This window comes from Triticum aestivum, chromosome 6B, assembly GCF_018294505.1.
Source record: "Triticum aestivum cultivar Chinese Spring chromosome 6B, IWGSC CS RefSeq v2.1, whole genome shotgun sequence".
Taxonomy (NCBI): domain Eukaryota; kingdom Viridiplantae; phylum Streptophyta; class Magnoliopsida; order Poales; family Poaceae; genus Triticum; species Triticum aestivum.
Window position 1 is genome coordinate 569,361,901 of NC_057810.1, and position 17,245 is coordinate 569,379,145.

Consider the following 17,245-nt stretch of genomic DNA (forward strand, 5'->3'; position numbering starts at 1 on the left):
AAAAAGGAAGGGCAATGGAAAGGGTCAGCAGCATAACCCGGGGAATCAAGGCGGCAATAAGCGTAAGGCGGACGGTAACCCAGAGTTTGTGGCCAATGCCAACGCGCGATGTAACAACAAGAGATATAAGGATAAGCCGCCTCGGTCAGGCGGGTCAGACCCATCTCTTGAGCAACTACTCAATGAGCCCTGCCCAAAACACGGCACCCGGGAGCACCCCGCCACACACCTATGGAAGGATTGCGTGATCATGAAGGCGTTTAAAAATTCCAACACCTTCGATGGCAGTCATGGATCTGGCGGCGGCTCAGGGGCTGGCGGCTTTCATGGCCCGGGCGGTGGCTCAAATTCCGGTTTTCAAGGGAACCCAGGTGGTAATAATCAGCAGAAGTCTGGTCAAGGAGGGCAGCAGCAGCAGCCGGGTTACCAAAGCCATCCAAAGCAGTTGAGTGGTGGACAGTATCACGTGTTTACCACTAGCTTGTGCAAACGTGACCAAAAGGTTCATAAGAGGGCCGTAAATTTTGTTGAGCCGACAATTCCTCGTTATTTGAGGTGGTCAGAGCAGCCAATTATATGGAGCAGAGAGGATCACCCTCCGCGGGTCGATAATCCGGGTCAGTTAGCCTTGGTGGTGGCACCCCAGGTTGGTGGATATAAGTTCACTAAGGTACTCATGGACGGCGGTAGCAGTATCAATATCCTCTACTATGAGACCTTTCAGTGCATGGGGTTGACTGAGAAGAATTTGAGAACATCCAAGACTGTTTTCCATGGGGTGGTCCCGGGTAAATCGGCCTACCCAGTTGGCAAGATTGAGCTAGAGGTGGCCTTCGGAGACGAACATGATTCCAGGGCTGAGAAGTTAACATTTGAGGTGCTCAAGATGCTGGGTCACAAGGGCACCATCACTGTGCATGGAAGTCGGAAGGTGGCCCTGGAATGTGAAGAAGGCGACGCGACTTATGCTGAGTCGGCTTGTGCGGCCGAAGAGCTCAAATTTTATCAAAACAATGTCGACCCGGCGGACATGACCTCCCTCAAGAAACCAACTACTGAGCATGACCCGGCGTTGAAGTTTAAATCGGCCGCTGAGACAAAGCTTGTTGACTTTACCCCAGGAGATGCCTCTAAACAGTTCAGTATCAGTGCCAATTTGGATCCTAAATAGGAAAGCACGCTCATCGAGTTCATCCTTGAGAACCGGGACATCTTTGCATGGAAACCTTCTGACATGCCGGGTGTACCGAGGGAACTCGCTGAGCACACTCTCAATATTGATCCAAAGTATAAGCCGGTCAGGCAGTTTCTCCGATGGTTCAACGAGGAGAGAGGGAAAGCTATTGGGGAAGAGGTGGCCCGGCTCTTAGCGGCCGGGTTTATTGTGGAAGTTTTTCACCCAGAGTGGTTGGCTAACCCGGTGCTTGTCCTTAAGAAGAACGGCACTTGGCGGATGTGTGTGGATTACACTGATTTAAACAAGGCTTGTCCGGCTGATCCCTTTGCCCTCCCCCGTATTGATCAAATTATTGATGCTATGGCGGGTTGTGAACGTTTGAGCTTTTTGGATGCTTACTCTGGTTATCATCGGATCAAAATGGCAGTTAAGGACCAGGAGAAGACGGCTTTCATCACTCCGTTTGGAGCCTTCTGCTATGTATCTATGCCATTTGGACTCAAAAGTGCCCAGGCGACTTATCAGCGGTGTGTGCAGAACTGTTTGCACGATCAAATTGGGCGTAATGTTCATGCTTATGTGGATGACATTGTGGTGAAGTCCAGAGAAAAGGAAACCTTGATATCTGATTTAAAAGAGACCTTTGATAATCTCCGGGTTTACAAGATGATGGTTAACCCGGCCAAGTGTGTATTTGGTGTACCTGCAGGCAAGCTTTTGGGTTTTTTGGTATCAAACAGAGGCATTGAAGCTAACCTGGAGAAGATTAAGGCAATTACCTCTCTGGCTAAACCGGCGTGCATCAATGATGTTCAGCGATTGGCGGGTCGCGTCGCCGCTTTAAGCCGGTTCATAAGCCGGTTAGGTGAGAAGGCCCTACCGCTGTATCAAATGATGAAGAAGGCAGACACTTTTGTCTGGAGCGATGCCGCTGATGCTGCTTTTGAGGACTTGAAAAGACAATTGTCTGAGCCACCGGTTCTCGCGGCTCCAATTGATAAAGAGCCTTTGCTGTTATATGTGGCTGCCAATTCACGAGCCATCAGCGTTGCCATTGTGGTGGAGCGTAAGGAGGCTGGCAAGGAGTATCCGGTTCAGCGGCCGGTTTATTATGTCAGTGAGGTACTCATTGAGTCTAAACAAAGATATCCACATTGGCAGAAACTCGTTTATGGAGTGTTTATGGCCAACCGGAAGTTGAAGCAGTACTTTCAAAGTCATCCTATAACTGTGGTAAGTTCTGCCCCTTTGGGAGACATCATCCAGAATAGGGAGGCCACAGGACGAGTTGCCAAGTGGGCTATTGAGCTTGGGCCTCATGGTTTGAAGTACATGCCTCGGACTGCTATTAAGTCTTAGGCCTTGGTAGACTCTATCAATGATTGGATAGAGTTGCAGGCACCTGAGGAGAAGCCAGATAACACATATTGGACTATCCACTTCGACGGGTCCAGGCAGCTAGAAGGCTCGGGGGCTGGGATTGTCTTAACTTCCCCTCGAGGTGACAAATTTCGTTATGTCCTTCGGCTTATGTTCCCATGTACTAACAATGCAGCTGAGTACGAGGCCTTGCTTCATGGTCTTCGGATGGCTAAGGAGATGAACTTAAGCAGGGTAAGGTGCCTGGGCGACTCAGATCTCGTCGCTCAGCAGGTGTTAGGCAAGTGGGATTCCAAGGATCCTCTCATGGCGGCTTATCAACGAGAAGTGGATGTTGTGGCTGGACATTTCAAGGGTTATCAAGTGGAGCACATTGATCGAAGGAAGAACGAGACGGCTGATGCTTTAAGCCGGCTGGGATCTCAACGTAAGCCGGTGCCACCGAACACCTTTCTTGATGTTTTGCATAACCCTTCAGTCAAGGTGCCTACCGAGGAAGAATTAGCGGTGCCAGACCCAGAGGCACAACTGGTGGCGGCTCTTCATGTCATCCCGGATTGGACAGTGCCCAATTTGGCTTACATGACCCGGGGTGAGTTACGTGAGGATGAGACCTTGGCAAGACAAATTATCAGGCGTTCCAAGTCCATGGCGATTGTTAACGGCGAGTTACACCATCTAAGTGTCACTGGGGCGTTTCAACGCTGTGTGTCGCCTACAGAAGGCCAAGAAATACTCCGTGAGATCCATGAAGGGGATTGCGGCCATCATGCCGGGTCAAAATCTCTCGTAGCCAAAGCTTTTCGTCATGGTTTCTATTGGCTGACGGTTCATGCTGATGCAGAGGATCTGGTCAGCAAATGTGACGGTTGTCAAAAGTTCTCACGACGAGCTCATGTGCCGGCTCAAGAATTGAGGATGATCCCAATCACCTGGCCGTTTGCGGTCTGGGGGCTTGACATGGTTGGACCTTTTAAAAGGTCTAAGGATAAAAAGACACATCTGCTGGTGGCAGTGGACAAGTTTACCAAGTGGGTTGAGGTAGAGCCGGTCGGTAAGTGTGATGCAGCCACGGCAGTTCAGTTCATAAAAAAGGTGATTTTTCGTTTTGGCTTCCCACATAGCATCATAACTGACAATGGCACTAATCTCTCTAAGGGTGCCATGGAAGAGTTCAGTCAAAGAGAACATATCCGGCTTGATGTTTCGGCTGTTGCTCATCCCCGGTCCAATGGTCAAGCAGAAAGAGCTAATCAAGAGATCCTGAGAGGCATCAAGCCCCGGCTTTTAGTCCCCTTACAGCGGACTCCGGGTTGTTGGGTAGAGGAGTTACCCTCCGTGCTATGGAGCATCAACACTACGCCTAACAGATCTACGGGATACACACCTTTCTTCATGGTCTATGGAGCAGAGGCGGTTCTGCCAAGTGACATACAACATGACTCACCCCGTGTGGCGGCTTACGTTGAGGCGGATAACAAAAAGGCTCGACAGGAGGCACTTGACCTATTGGATGAGGAGCGAGACTTGGCAATAGCCCGCTCGGCGGTTTACCAGCAGGACCTGCGCCGCTATCACAGTCGCCGGGTTAGGAGCAGAGCTTTTCAGGAAGGCGACTTGGTGCTCCGGCTCATCCAAGATCAATCTGACATGCACAAGCTATCCCCGCCTTGGGAAGGGCCCTTTGTGGTCAGCAAGAATCTAAACAACGGGTCATACTACCTCATTGATGTTCGAGAGCACAAAGACTCACGTAAATCGGAGGAGGAGACTCGCCGGCCATGGAATATTGCTCATCTATGGCCTTACTATACTTAAAGCCTTTGGCTCTTAAGACGTATATACGTTGACGTTGTACATATTATATAAGCAATAAAGCAGGACCTCTGTCCTTTTTTCCATAAAAAATGTGTTTATGTCTTCTTTATCAGGTGACGGACACTACCAACAGGGACCGGATCATATCTGAATCCGGCTTTCCCTTTGGTCCGGCTTATGATCATATCTGAATCTAGCTATGGTCACTTGGGGGCTTCCTGTTCAAACATAGGTCATATTCGAACCAAAGAGAACATAGTTGTCGATACCCACTTGATCGGCATACTGCCAAACCCACTTGGGGGCTTCTTGATCATATTTGAATCATAGCTTAACCCCTTTGGGTCTGACGTGGATCGTATTCGAATCAGCGTCATTAAACAACTCATATGTTCACTTGGGGGCTTCCTGTTCAAACATAGGTCGTATTCGAACCAAAGAGAACATAGCTGTCGATACCCACTTGATCGGCATCGCCAAAGCCACTTGGGGGCTTCTTGATCATATTTGAATCACAGCTTAACCCCTTTGGGACGGTTCTCTGATCGTATTCGAATCAGGAGCCTGGGAACATTGCTTATGAACCTTACTTTAACTGTCTTTGAACCTTCTTGAGGAGATGATTCTTGGTTCTTCCGGTTCAATATTGACTACCCCAAGTTCTACAAGTGCCAGGTACATGTGAACCAGGAAGGTTACCCAAGGGCTCGCAGGTATGCTATTACGATTATAAATAATCCTAAATCGGCCTATATATGACGTTTTTGTGCTAGGTTCCGGGTTATCAAATACTTTATAAACCCCTGGCGCAGTAAACCGCCCAAGAGAGTTTTGTTTGTTTTATGTGCAGAGTAAGGCAAGGAAAATTTAACTTCAAGGAGACAAAACGGTCAACATAAGCTGGGGATATAGGCTAATGGCGGCTTACGAAATTGTTAAGTGCCATACACATGCACGAAGGCATGACAAACATTGAGAAGTTTTTCTATCCTATTACAAGACTCCCCGAGCCTGAATAAAGTGCGGCATCGTTTTGACAAAAGTTAAGACACCTGGTAGCTCATTCCTGTGGCGGCCTTGATGGCTCCGGGTTATCCTTCCCCGCCTCTCCATCGATTGCTTTGTCCTGGAAGGTGGACGAGGCCCAGTCAATGCCGCTCAAGGCTTCAAATTCAGCTTCATCATCTATTAAACCGGCCGGGTCCACTTCAGGGGCAAAGGTATGCTTACGTGTTGGAGGAATCAGGCTGACTTGGTCATACGGAACGTTTGGGATTCTCCGGTTCTCGCTATCATAGCCCGGCGAATACTTAGTGAGATCAGTATCATTGCCAATGAGAGTCGCCAAGGGACGAACGACTTTTACATAGGCAGCAAAGTCTTGATCATCAAATACAGAGCCATCCTCCTTCAGGCTTGGATATCCAAGAGTAAGATCATCCAAGTCAAGCTCTGGCACCCATGCCTTTGCCCGGCTTAATGCGGCTACGGCTCCGGCTCTTGCAGATGCCTGCCTTAAATCTTTAATCCGTTGAGGTAGCACTGCGAGATGCTTCAGCACATCTTGTAGGAGGCGAGGAGAAGTATTTGATAAGGCCACAACGGCCAAGGCACGTTGTGACCCGAAGTACAGCTGTTCCACAAGGGTATAAACCGCCTTGAGCTTGATCAGCATGTTCTGCTTAAGGTTGGTACTCCTGGGACCTGTATGGTCACAAGCATAACAATAAGCCGGAGATAATTATCGCAATAATCCTTGGAAGATTACAATGTTTAAGGTTTTTCAGAGTGGCTTACCGAAAATGGCTGAGACCATTTGGGATATTTGCCGCTTTAAGTCGGACAGTTCAGTTGTTGCCTCTGCAAGAGATGCTTCTGCTGTCTCGGCCCGAGTCACTAATGAAGCCCTCTCATCAACCCAAGCTTTTTTCTCCGACTCAAAATTTTTCTTCAATTTCTCTTGTTCAGAGATGCTGAATTCAAACTTGGAGTTTGCTTTTTGAGTTTCAAGCTCTTGAAGCTTCAGTCGGCTCTTCAGGTCAGCAATCTCCGATTCAAATTGACTTATGGTGACCTATATTGGCACGAGGTTATGGTAAGGATCATGATAAGGTAACATTCAAGTCCCAAACACTTTACAAGTACAAATATTTGGCAATTGGGGGCTAATGTATGCTCAAAGAATTTTTTTAACTTATTTGCCAAGTCATACATACTAAAGTCCCAAGCATTTTACAAGTAAAGATACTTGACACTTGGGGACTAATGTGTCAATTCAAAGTTTCATGCTATCACCGGGTTAAATGTATTCACTTTAAACCGGACATACTAACAGTAAGTAGATTTCTAAGTCTATAGCATATTCATTCATAAGCAATAGACTTGGGGGCTGGTACAGTAAGTACGGTTCAGGAAAAAGCTAAAGTTATACCTCAGATTTATGTTGTATTTGCTTCACCGTGTCAATTTCTAGGTCACGGCTATTGTGCACTTGGTTCAGATAACCCGAGACTATATCACCAATGCTTAGGTGAGTATAATCAGTGATATCTTGTTTGGCTTTCCGACGTTGAGCAAACTCCTCCTTGGCAGTGCATTGAGCAAGAACAGTAGGCTGGCCCGGTTCAACATATTGGCTTTTCAGAAACACAACTTCTGGATCAGTCGTCTTGACCGGGCTAGGAACTTCCGGGTTATCAGAATCATGGACAACATTTTCTGCAGGCGGGTCAGAGGTTGACACCGGAATATCAAAAGCCGGTTCAGGCGGTGTCTGATGAGTGGAGCCGTCAAGAACGGATGAGTCAATCGCTGGTTCAGTGACCACCAGGTCTTGGGACGGTTTGTTCTTCTTGGCCCTCTTGCTGGGTTTCACTTGCAGGCTGTCAATCAAAGTGGAAGGATGAGTATCAATGTATAAGTATGGAAAGACTTAAAGTAAGAAAGGTTGCATTACCCGGGAGCTGTTTTAAAAACCGGCATGTTTGATTGCATCGACTCGTCGAAAGACGGAGAAGCATCCTGATAATCGGAGTCAGATGAATTGAGAGGTTGGCGAATTAGACCCGCCAAAGGAAAAGCAGAATGTAAATCAGAGGTAACCTCGGTTCGACGCTTCCTGGTTACATCAGGTAAGCCGGAGGAGAGTTCGACGTCTTGAGTGGCCCAAGTTTGCCTCCGGTTCTCAAGCTGTTGTTGCTTCAAAAGAAATTGAGGATCTTGGTAAGCTAGAGGATGTGAAAATCTTACTTTCTGGGTCACCCTTCAGATTTTTTGTGTTGGCAAAGGCTCTGAGTCGGAAGAGATTATAGTTACCTCTTCTTCAACTGCTTGACTGTTCCCAGTATCCTCCTGAAAAGATAGAATGTCAGTAAAATAGCAACAGGGGAGTTAAGAAAATTAAAGAATTACCTCTTCATCATCCAAAGAAGTATCATCCAATTTGAGCAAGTCGAAGGCGCTGGGTTTCTTCTTCTTTGAGGTTCCCATCTTGGCAGTCTTTCTTTCAGTTTTCTTGGCTGCCCTGGCTTGCTTGGCGGCCTCATGGTCATATTTGACCTTCCAGAAATTGTCATCGACCTGTGGAAAAAGATAAGGAATCATAAATACAAGAAGGCATAACATGTTAAAGAGTATTTTTGATAACTTACCGCAGGGGTCGGGTTCTTCTTGCAGAAGGGAAGTAAGCCGAAGGCATTGCTGGTCACAGTGCCCTCCTTGAACAGAGATTGGACTGTAGCATCTACCACATCATCTGGTAAATCATCAGGACTTTGACGCATTGGGTCATCCTTTTCGCCTGTGTAAGTGCACATTAAGCCGGAACAGCGGCTTAATGGTAGTATCCGCCAGGTGACCCAGACTTGAACCAGATCGATGCCGTTTAACCCGTTCCCTAGAAGAGCTTTGATCTTCCTGATGGTGGGGTTGAGAGGCAGGCACTCAACAGCGGATAACTTATCTGCCAGCAGATGATTGGATTCGAGGCGCAGGGGGCGAAAGCTGGGCAGAGGCTTCTCATCAGCCGGTGAGGTATCTTGACAGTAGAACCACGTCTGGTTCCAGTCTTTCGGGTGACTTGGCAGTTCAGCATAAGGGAAAAGACAGTCTCTCCGCCGTTGGATTGAGATGCCACCGAGTTCAAGACTAGGCCCGTTGGCACGCTCATTTTTCCGGTTCAAAAAGAAGAGTTCTCTGAACAAAAGCAGACTTGGCTCCTCTCCCAGGTACACCTCGCAGAAGACTTGAAAATTGCAGAGATTTGACATGGAATTGGGTCCAACGTCTTCAGGTCTAAGGTCAAAGAAATTCAGAACTTCCCTAAAGAATTTTGAGCCGGGAGGGGCAAATCCCCGGTTCATGTGATCCATGAAAACTACTACCTCCCCGTCTTTGGGTTGAGGTATTTCCTCAGACGGGTTAGGGACACGATAAGACATGACCTCCTTCTTCGGCAGATGGCCGGACTTGACGAACTCGGCAAGTTTGCTTTTGGTCACTGTGGATGGAACCCAATTGCAAGTCACAGGGGCTTTGGCCGCTTTAGGAGCCATGACAACAGTGGCCTACGACACAAAAAGAAAGCTCCGGTTCAACTTTAACCCGGGAGAAATATCTAAAATTATTCAAAGTGGCGGCTTAAAGAAAGGGGCCTAATGACATAAGGGTGATTGTGCAATAATATTTAAGCCGCTAGCAGTGTCAAGAGCAATTCAAGAACTCTTAAGATCATGAGAGGAAGAAGAAGTTTGTCGGGTGATAGAAACAAGTTTCACAGATGACAGTTATTATTCTGAATCAAAGTATTGCTTTGAAAGAGAAATCATCTAGACCTAAAAACAGGGCAGAGAAGTTCATACACTCGAAGAGGGTTTCTAAACAAGGGAAATGAGATTTATTTCTATGCAAGATCAACACAAACAACTATCGCAGCAATTCTGCACAGTTTTTTCGATCTAAACAGGGCATTGGAAGTGAAAACTAACAAGGGTTTGCATCGGGCAGTGATGAACACCAATGAACTCGGCAGAGCTTTAACGTAGATCTAAGAAAGGGGAAGAGAGGAACTCACGGATGAGGACGAGCTGCAGAGGTTCGCCGTCGGTCTCTGGTCAAAGCCAGGTCGATGCAGTAGCCTGAGTCGATGAAGACGAGGGGGTCGATGGCGATGGCGGCGGAGCTTGAGTGGCAGAGAGGAGAGGAAGAAGACGACTGAAAGGATAAAAGAGGGAAAGACCTAAGTCGCGGCTATTTATAGGGAGAGGATAACTGAGACAGCGCAGGAAACGAGGAGATAAGAATTACTATCCAGCGGCCCCGATGCCTCGATTTTCGGAACAATCAATAAAGAAGAGATCAGTTGAAGGATTCGATGGAATAGAAAACGAATTAAAGGAAGAGTGACGTCACGCTGGGTTAAGATGGATCCAGAAGATGACGTCATGGCGGGTTAACAAAAACCGTCTGTATAGTCAGAAGACTGAAGATTTAATTCTTTAAAAAATATTTTTTAGATTGACATGAACAGGTTCAAATCAATCTGGGGCCTAATGTTGGGGATATAACTATTTGTGTAAGCCGCCCAGGAGGGGCCGGGTTACACCAAGAGACTCGTCAGAGAGAAGCCCAAGACCAAGCATGAAGATGGCAATTTAATAAAGGGCTCAAGGCCCACAGGCGACTTAAGCCCGTTGTAGTAAACCGCCATGATGGCATGACTTGTAACATGAGGTAGATTTGACTAGTCACCGAGCCGGACATTGTTTATAAGCCGGCCGGGACTCTGCAAGTCACAGGGCGTCAACCCGTGTATATAAGGGGACGACCTGCTGGCGGCTTAAGGCAAGGATCAACTCATCGAGAGCCGGGCATAGCATATCTCGCTCCCTGGTCATCGAAACATCAATACCAACCCAACTAGACGTAGGCCTTACCTTCACCGTAAGGGGCCGAACTAGTATAAACCCTCTCGTGTCCTTTGTCCCGATTTAACCCCTTCAAGCTTCCTAGTTGCGATGGCTCCACAACTAAGTCCTTTCACGAGGACATCTGACGTGACAATTCCACGACACGTACCATATTATCAAAGTAGCAAACATGAATTGAACCAACATGATGAAAGTGACTAGATGAAATTCCCATGTGCCCTCAAGAATCTTTTACCTATTATAAGATACCATTCCTGCATGTCCTTTGCCACAAAAGGATTGGGCTACCTTGCTGCACTTTTATTACCGTTATTGTTACTTGCTTATTACAAATTATCTTGCTATCAAACTATCTGTTACTTATAATTTCAGTGCTTGCAAAAATTACCTTGCTGAAAATCGCTTGTTATTTTCTTCTGCTCCTCGTTGGGTTCGACACTCTTACTTGTCGAAAGGACTACGATTGATCACATATACTTGTGGGTCATCAGTTTGCTATTTGAACCTACTCCGTTTTGAAGATACTGTAAGATCATTTTGGTGGTTTCATTATGAGTTAATGGAACCGGGGCATGCCTCCCTGTTTATCTTAGAAAAAACATTTTGTTTTGTTTACCCACAACTTTTGCATTGTGACCTACTCTCTCAGTAAATTTTTATAAGATGTTTTAGGTTGATCTAAAACGTCTTATAAAAGTTTACAGAGGTACTCCCTCCGTCCCATAATATAAGAACGGTTTTCAAACTATGTTAACTTGAAAGACGTTCTTATATTATGGGACAAAGGGAGTAGTATTTACCTTTTCCTCGATCCCCTATGCATATGTTCATTTTTGTTTGTGATCATGCAAGGTAATCTTTATACAGAGCCGTGGACCTGATTATCTTCCTTTTAATCAACTCGTTACGTGCATGTGCGTTGCCACGGGGTCAAATATTTTTTGTCTCAAAATAATTTTGTAGTCTAGGTTATGCATGGTAAGTAAGTTAATATGATTGAGTGGCATACACGAAGGTGTGATGAAATATGATGTGAAATCGAATGGCGTAATTCCATGTTATTGAAAAAAGGTAAGTTAATTAAGGTGAAGTTCATGTAGTGCTGCAAAAGATAAGTAAATCAATATGATTGAGTGGCATATTTGAAAGATGCGGTCAAATATGACGTGCTGAAAAAATTTAGCTAAATAAAATAAATAAATGAAGGAACATGATGGGAGGGGCAAAACCCGGTTGACGAAGAAGAATTTGACGCGAACAAACCTGTGGTTGGATGGTTATGTGGACAACGGTATTCGGTTATGTGGACAACGGTATTCCCAGCCTAGCAGAGTTCAAGTCCTAGTGTTCGTATTTATCGTGGATTTATTTTAGAATTTCTGGCAATGCACGTTTAATGGGAGGAGACGTTTTCGTCGACTACGAGGCGCCTACGATGACTTCATAAAATATCAAAATAATATGCCGGCTCAGTCTCTCGGAGATGCTCATAAGGATAGGATGTGCGTGCGTGCGTTCATAGGGGTAAGTGTATGGGCGTATATATGAGCGCTTGTGTTTGTATTGATGTTTAAAAAAATGAGTTTGACAAAAAGAAACACTACTTTTTTTAGGGGATTATTTATTTCTTTTAGGTGGTAGAGAAATGGTAACTGCGGGTGGTATCCGGTGGGTCAAACATTACTCAAAGATGCACATGACACCGTGTGTGGAACAGTGGAAGTTTAAGTGTGAGCATTTATGATTCCTCTAAACTAATCAACCGGCAAGCTCCATCACGTCCATACTACTACTAACGGGGAGTCGATTAACGAATCCACACGGCCTAGTACTGTATATATAGTTTGGATTAGTCTAACAGAAGAGCACAGGACATTAGATAAAAGCTCTGCTGGCCATCGACAAGCCATAGCTAGCTCCCAAGCTCAGGCTCCATGGCGCGCCTTCTACGAGCGGCCGCGTTAGCCGCAGTCGCCGCGCTGGCCGTCCTGGCAAGCCCGGCGACGGCGCAGGACGCGCCGTCGGCCTTGCCGGCGCCGCTGGCGTACATGAACCACACGGTTGGGGGCGCCGACGGGTGGTTCTTCAACGCGACGAGCAACACCACGTCGGGCAACTACTCCTCCTGGGCCGCCGACGAGACATTCTACCTCGGCGACTACCTCAGTACGTCCAACCTAAACCAACTGCTAATTCAGTTTGCTTCTGCTTCTTTCTGCGGTACAGTTCCTGTCGCACAATGTGCAGTGAGTGTGAGAAAGAAAGAAACCAATCGAGCTAGTGTTCTGAACTTCTGATGCATAATAAGGAAAATGGGGATCCATAATTCTACATGTCATGAAATTGTTGGGCCTTCGGTTTAGTTAGTTATGAAGAGTATACACTTAGAATTACTGTCTGAAGTACAGATTTACTGCATCCTAAAAAGGGGTACCTTGAGAGAAGTGGAGAGGCAAACAAATTCGTGCAAGCACAGTTCTTCAAGAAAAACGAACAAGAGGCCATGAAACTTGAAGCAACCAATAATTCAGAACTTAGATCCAGATCTAGCTATAGGAAAATTAGAATCTTTCTGTACATTCTGACATTCGTTGACTTTAATATACTGGTAGGTTTTTGTATGTCACCTAGTAAAGCACGAATTTTTTTAATGATGGAAGATAACACCTCCCTTAGCCTCCGCATCATGTCATCCGCATAGTGCATATTTATTAGAAAGTTCAATCCTATCAGGCACAAAATAGTGTTAGAAATGCTGGTACATTTTTCTACAGACTTGCTTAAATTTAAAAAAGTTTTAACTTAGAACAGAACTTAAACTTAAAAATATATTGAAACAGAGGGAGTATTTCTCTAGCATCAGCAATCCTCTTAAGGCCATATTCGGTTAATCCCCTTGCCACAGGGATTGAAGGGATTGGGGAGGTTTGAGAAGGATTTTGACTTGCAAGGGATTTAATCCCCTTCAATCCCTTTCAAACCTCTTCAAACCCTCCCAAAGCGAACAAGGCCTAAGTGATCATTCAGTGTCATGTAGTTTACTTAATCACTGATTTGTGTAGTTATATACTACACTTCTTTGCATCGAACAGCTCAACCATGAGCCAGTTACACTCAACTAAACCAAATTCATGCTGATCACTACCTATTTCTTCCTGCCAGTATTCAAGACGAACGATAACTCGTCGGTGGTGGTCACCTCGAACTCCACCACTTACTCCCTCTGCGATCCCAGCGAGGACGACGGGCTGGAGACCTACATCTACAGCGGCGGCGTAGGCGGCCTCGAGGAGACCGACGCCATCTCTGTCCCTCTCCTCTACGAGGGCACCAACTACTTCTTCTCGGAAGCCGACGGCGGCGTGCAGTGTCAGCAGGGCATGCGCTTCCAGATCAAGGTAGCCCACGGCCACGGCTTGCCGCCCGCTCTCGCCCACCCGCCGTCGCCGTCGCCAAAGGAAGGCGTCCTCGCACCACCACCAAAGGAAGGCGCCCTCGCACCGCCACCCGCTGGGTCAGCCTTCTCGGTCTCGCAGGGGCCGGTCGCCGCCAATGCCAGCGCCGGCGCCGGCACCGCCAGTGACTACACGGATGGCAACAACGCTGACTGTAGAGCGGTGGGCAGTCGTTTCTTGGGAGTTGCTGTTGTGGTTACCTTAGCATTTTTGGTTGCTCCCTGAGCGAATAGGGTCACGCTGTCAGTGAAGCAGGAGTTGGAACTAAACGGTATTCGAATTTATATATAGTTATGGTATGTTGCTGCTGGACCACTCCTTTTTTTCCTACAGAAAAATAGTTATTTTTTCTCATCGTAACATGTTTTTTTAGGTGTGCTTTTGTACACCAATGAAAAGTTTACGGCACCTTCCTCGATCTTTTGACTAATATCAAATGTAGTTTATGTTCTTATCAATTTAATATCTGATATGAAGTACATTCCCATAACCATATTAAATTTATTTTTTGTGGGGATATCCACCACAGTGGCTTGCCACTGGCCCCTCCTCGGTTGTCAACCAGTGCGTTGCACTATAGCCTGAAAAGACGCGGATTTTTTTTAATTATTTTCAAGGCAGATGTATATATATGATGAACGTTTGGTTAACCTACTAGGCAACTTCCACCCAGTCCTCAACATGTATATTTAGCGCATGGCCACGGATTGCCGTCGGTATGTCACAGAGTGACCACCGCGAGCATCTGAAAGCGAGAAAAGAAAAACCTTCAACCCCGCGTTGCTCTTGTGTGGAGTGACATGGGTGGCTTGAAAGTTGAAACCTAATCGTTACCGGACTCTCCATCCTTCTCTCCATTGTTGCCACCAAAGGACGCTATCTGGCAGGGACAACAGTGATGCAGATTGGTGATTGTCGTCCGTTTTGGGTCCCTGGTCCGCCCGTGCCTGTTTTAGAGTGGCCAAATTGAGTGGCGAAGCCGCCTCCATGGGCAGGTCGGGTGGTAGGCCAGAGCGGCTCTTCCCTAGATCGGGCTAGGGACGAGGTTGGGTGCCTTGGGTGTGGAAGGAGTGCCATCCCACCCTGTCTCTAGCAATCGACAACCTCGATGTGAGGCTGCAGCACAAAATAGCCTTGGTTGTGCGCCGGGGGTGCCCTAGCACATGCAAAGGATGTACTTTCTCGTCCCTACTCTGGTGGTCGGCAGTGAAGGTGGTGGATGCCAAGGCGGCATCCCTGGATGGTGGGATGCATGTCTAACTCTCCAGCGAGTAGCATTGCGACGCTGGTGGCTTTTCTCCTTGGATGTTTGGATGACGATGAGCGTAGGCAGTGTGGGATCCTGGTGCTGGTGGTGCTTCAGCGGTGATGGCTCCCAGATTATGATTTGTAGGCCTGATTTGGTGGGGCAGGCCTGCCCTCGAGGTGGGCTAGTGATCGTGGTACCTCGGTGTGGCGCGGGTGAGACTCCGGGTGAGATATCGGTGCTCTAGCATATCATCGGTGGCAATGCCAGCGGGTGTATCTATTAGGGGTGTTGTTATGATCCCCTCCACATGCCAGGGATCTAGATGAAAACTTCACGGTCAAAGGGTCGATCTCGATGCCTATCGTCGTTATTTGCCACTAGGAGATCAATTTTTAAAGCGCAATGGGCCAGGAGACGACCATTGCCCTCTTTGCCATGTTTGATTAGGGCATGAATCATATATTTTTCTCCTATGTCTTGGCTCGGTTTCTTTGGAGCTGCATTAGGGAAGTGTGTGGGAAGTGGCGGAGCTAGGTAGAAACCATTTGGGGGGGGGGGCAAGGCTAAAACACGAGTGTTTGAGGGTGTAAAATGCTATAAAAAAGTCTCTTCTAAGTCCCCTCCCAAAGAAATTCTTCATAGTTTGGTACAAAGTTGGCCGGGGGGGACTTGTACATAGCTCCACCACTATGTGTGGGAGTGGCTGGTGCCCTTCAAACTTTCCAATGTTTACCATTCCATTACCATCAGTGATGACTGGGTCTGAAAGTTGATTTGGGTGAACTTTGGAGCCGTGGTGTGGACGTTGTGGTGTACTAGAAATAAGCTAGTTATTAATCATATCATTCCCACATGTGCCACTGATGATATTTAGAATTTATGTGGTTCGTGCAGCTTTGGAGACCCTTGAGCAAGAGGCGTGAGTGGGCGGCCATCGACACCTTAAGGAAAACTACAAGGACCTGGTGTCACATGTGATTATTGTCACTTATCCTCCTTGAACTCTTTATCTGTTAGGGGTTGTGTTGGCTGAGACCTCTAGGCAATACCAGTTTTTAGTGCCTCGGACTCCTTTGGTTTCTTTCCTCTCTTTTTGTTGTTGTGGACCTTCGAATTTGATGACACTTGTTGTATGTGGTGGCTTGTGTTATTTATAAAGCGGCGCTATAAGCCTTTTTCAGTATGACCTCCTATGCCCCTGACATTCCCTACTAGTCCGCCAAAGCCACCTCCCGAGTTGTCATTGCGACGGTCGCCTGCTCCTATTGTGGAGTCGAACTATTAGGTGCCATCGGCCATCGCTTGAGCTGTCATCCACCTCTACGGATCACCCCTACTCTAGGGAGTCTTCATCGGTCACCACGTGAGCTCTCGAGATTCTCTACGCCCGCTCCTCAGCCAACCCTTCCTCCCGAGCTGGCCAACGGCAAGCTCCCGTTCTGCGCCTGAGAGCGTCGACGAGGGCAGCAATCAACTTCGGCCACCTTGGCCCCTCTGGCGACCTCCACGTCTGATGCCAATTCCAACCGGATGCTGCACATCATCCTCCCCCACGCCTGGTAGGTCTTTGAGAAAATGGCTACGTGGTAAAAACATTTTCCTTCTCATTTCAGTCAGGTGTTCAACAAATTGCTGCTTGGTAAAAAAATCCTTCTATTTTCATTTTTCTTTGCAAATTTTCAATATAAGATTTCATTCAATTAATTGTGTGATGCAATTGGCAGATGAGGAGGGTTGATCAAGTGTTCTCTACCCTCGTTTTTCGCCACTATGGGGAATGAAGGAGTGACGGCAACAGATCTATTCCCAACACACTCAAATATGGTGCTCTGTGGGGGTATGCAAGCTTGCTTGGATGCTTCGTCTTCCTTCAGCCACTATATCAACATCGGCTACAGCAATTGAAGATCAACTCAACATAAGTCTTCAGTATGCCACTTCATGTTAGCTTCCAACTTGATCTAGTCCACACTCTACTTACGTTCTGGACGTTTATGCGTACATGGGCCAACATTCAGCAGAGAGCCCACTCCATCCCAAAAGCCCGGACTGAAAGGAGGAGGGATACTCTCCCTTATAAGTTGGTCATGGCCTCCTCCCGTAAGCAAGGTGGGACTAAATCAAGCCAGCCTCCACCGGTGGACAGCACCCTAACATCCCGTCCCCCTGAGAAGCCCCTCAGGAAGGCATGGCGATGCTGGCTCTGATACCAGATGTTAGGGATTCTGTCCACCGGTGG

The 17,245-nt window shown here is 47.1% G+C and overlaps 1 protein-coding gene and 1 non-coding gene across 2 annotated transcripts; both read left to right on the forward strand.

The window, feature by feature from the left end:
• The first annotated feature begins 12,163 nt into the window (after nt 1-12,163).
• Nucleotides 12,164-14,111, forward strand: LOC123134440 (blue copper protein). The gene is made up of 2 exons (XM_044553691.1): nt 12,164-12,468; nt 13,465-14,111. Exons 1-2 carry the CDS (start codon nt 12,237-12,239, stop codon nt 13,980-13,982), a joined length of 750 nt encoding a protein of 249 aa, XP_044409626.1. The 5' UTR covers nt 12,164-12,236; the 3' UTR covers nt 13,983-14,111.
• A 51-nt stretch (nt 14,112-14,162) lies between these two features.
• LOC123140243 (U2 spliceosomal RNA) lies at nt 14,163-14,357 on the forward strand. Its single transcript, XR_006469888.1, has one exon. It is a non-coding gene; the product is annotated as a U2 spliceosomal RNA (small nuclear RNA).
• The last annotated feature ends 2,888 nt before the right edge of the window (nt 14,358-17,245 follow it).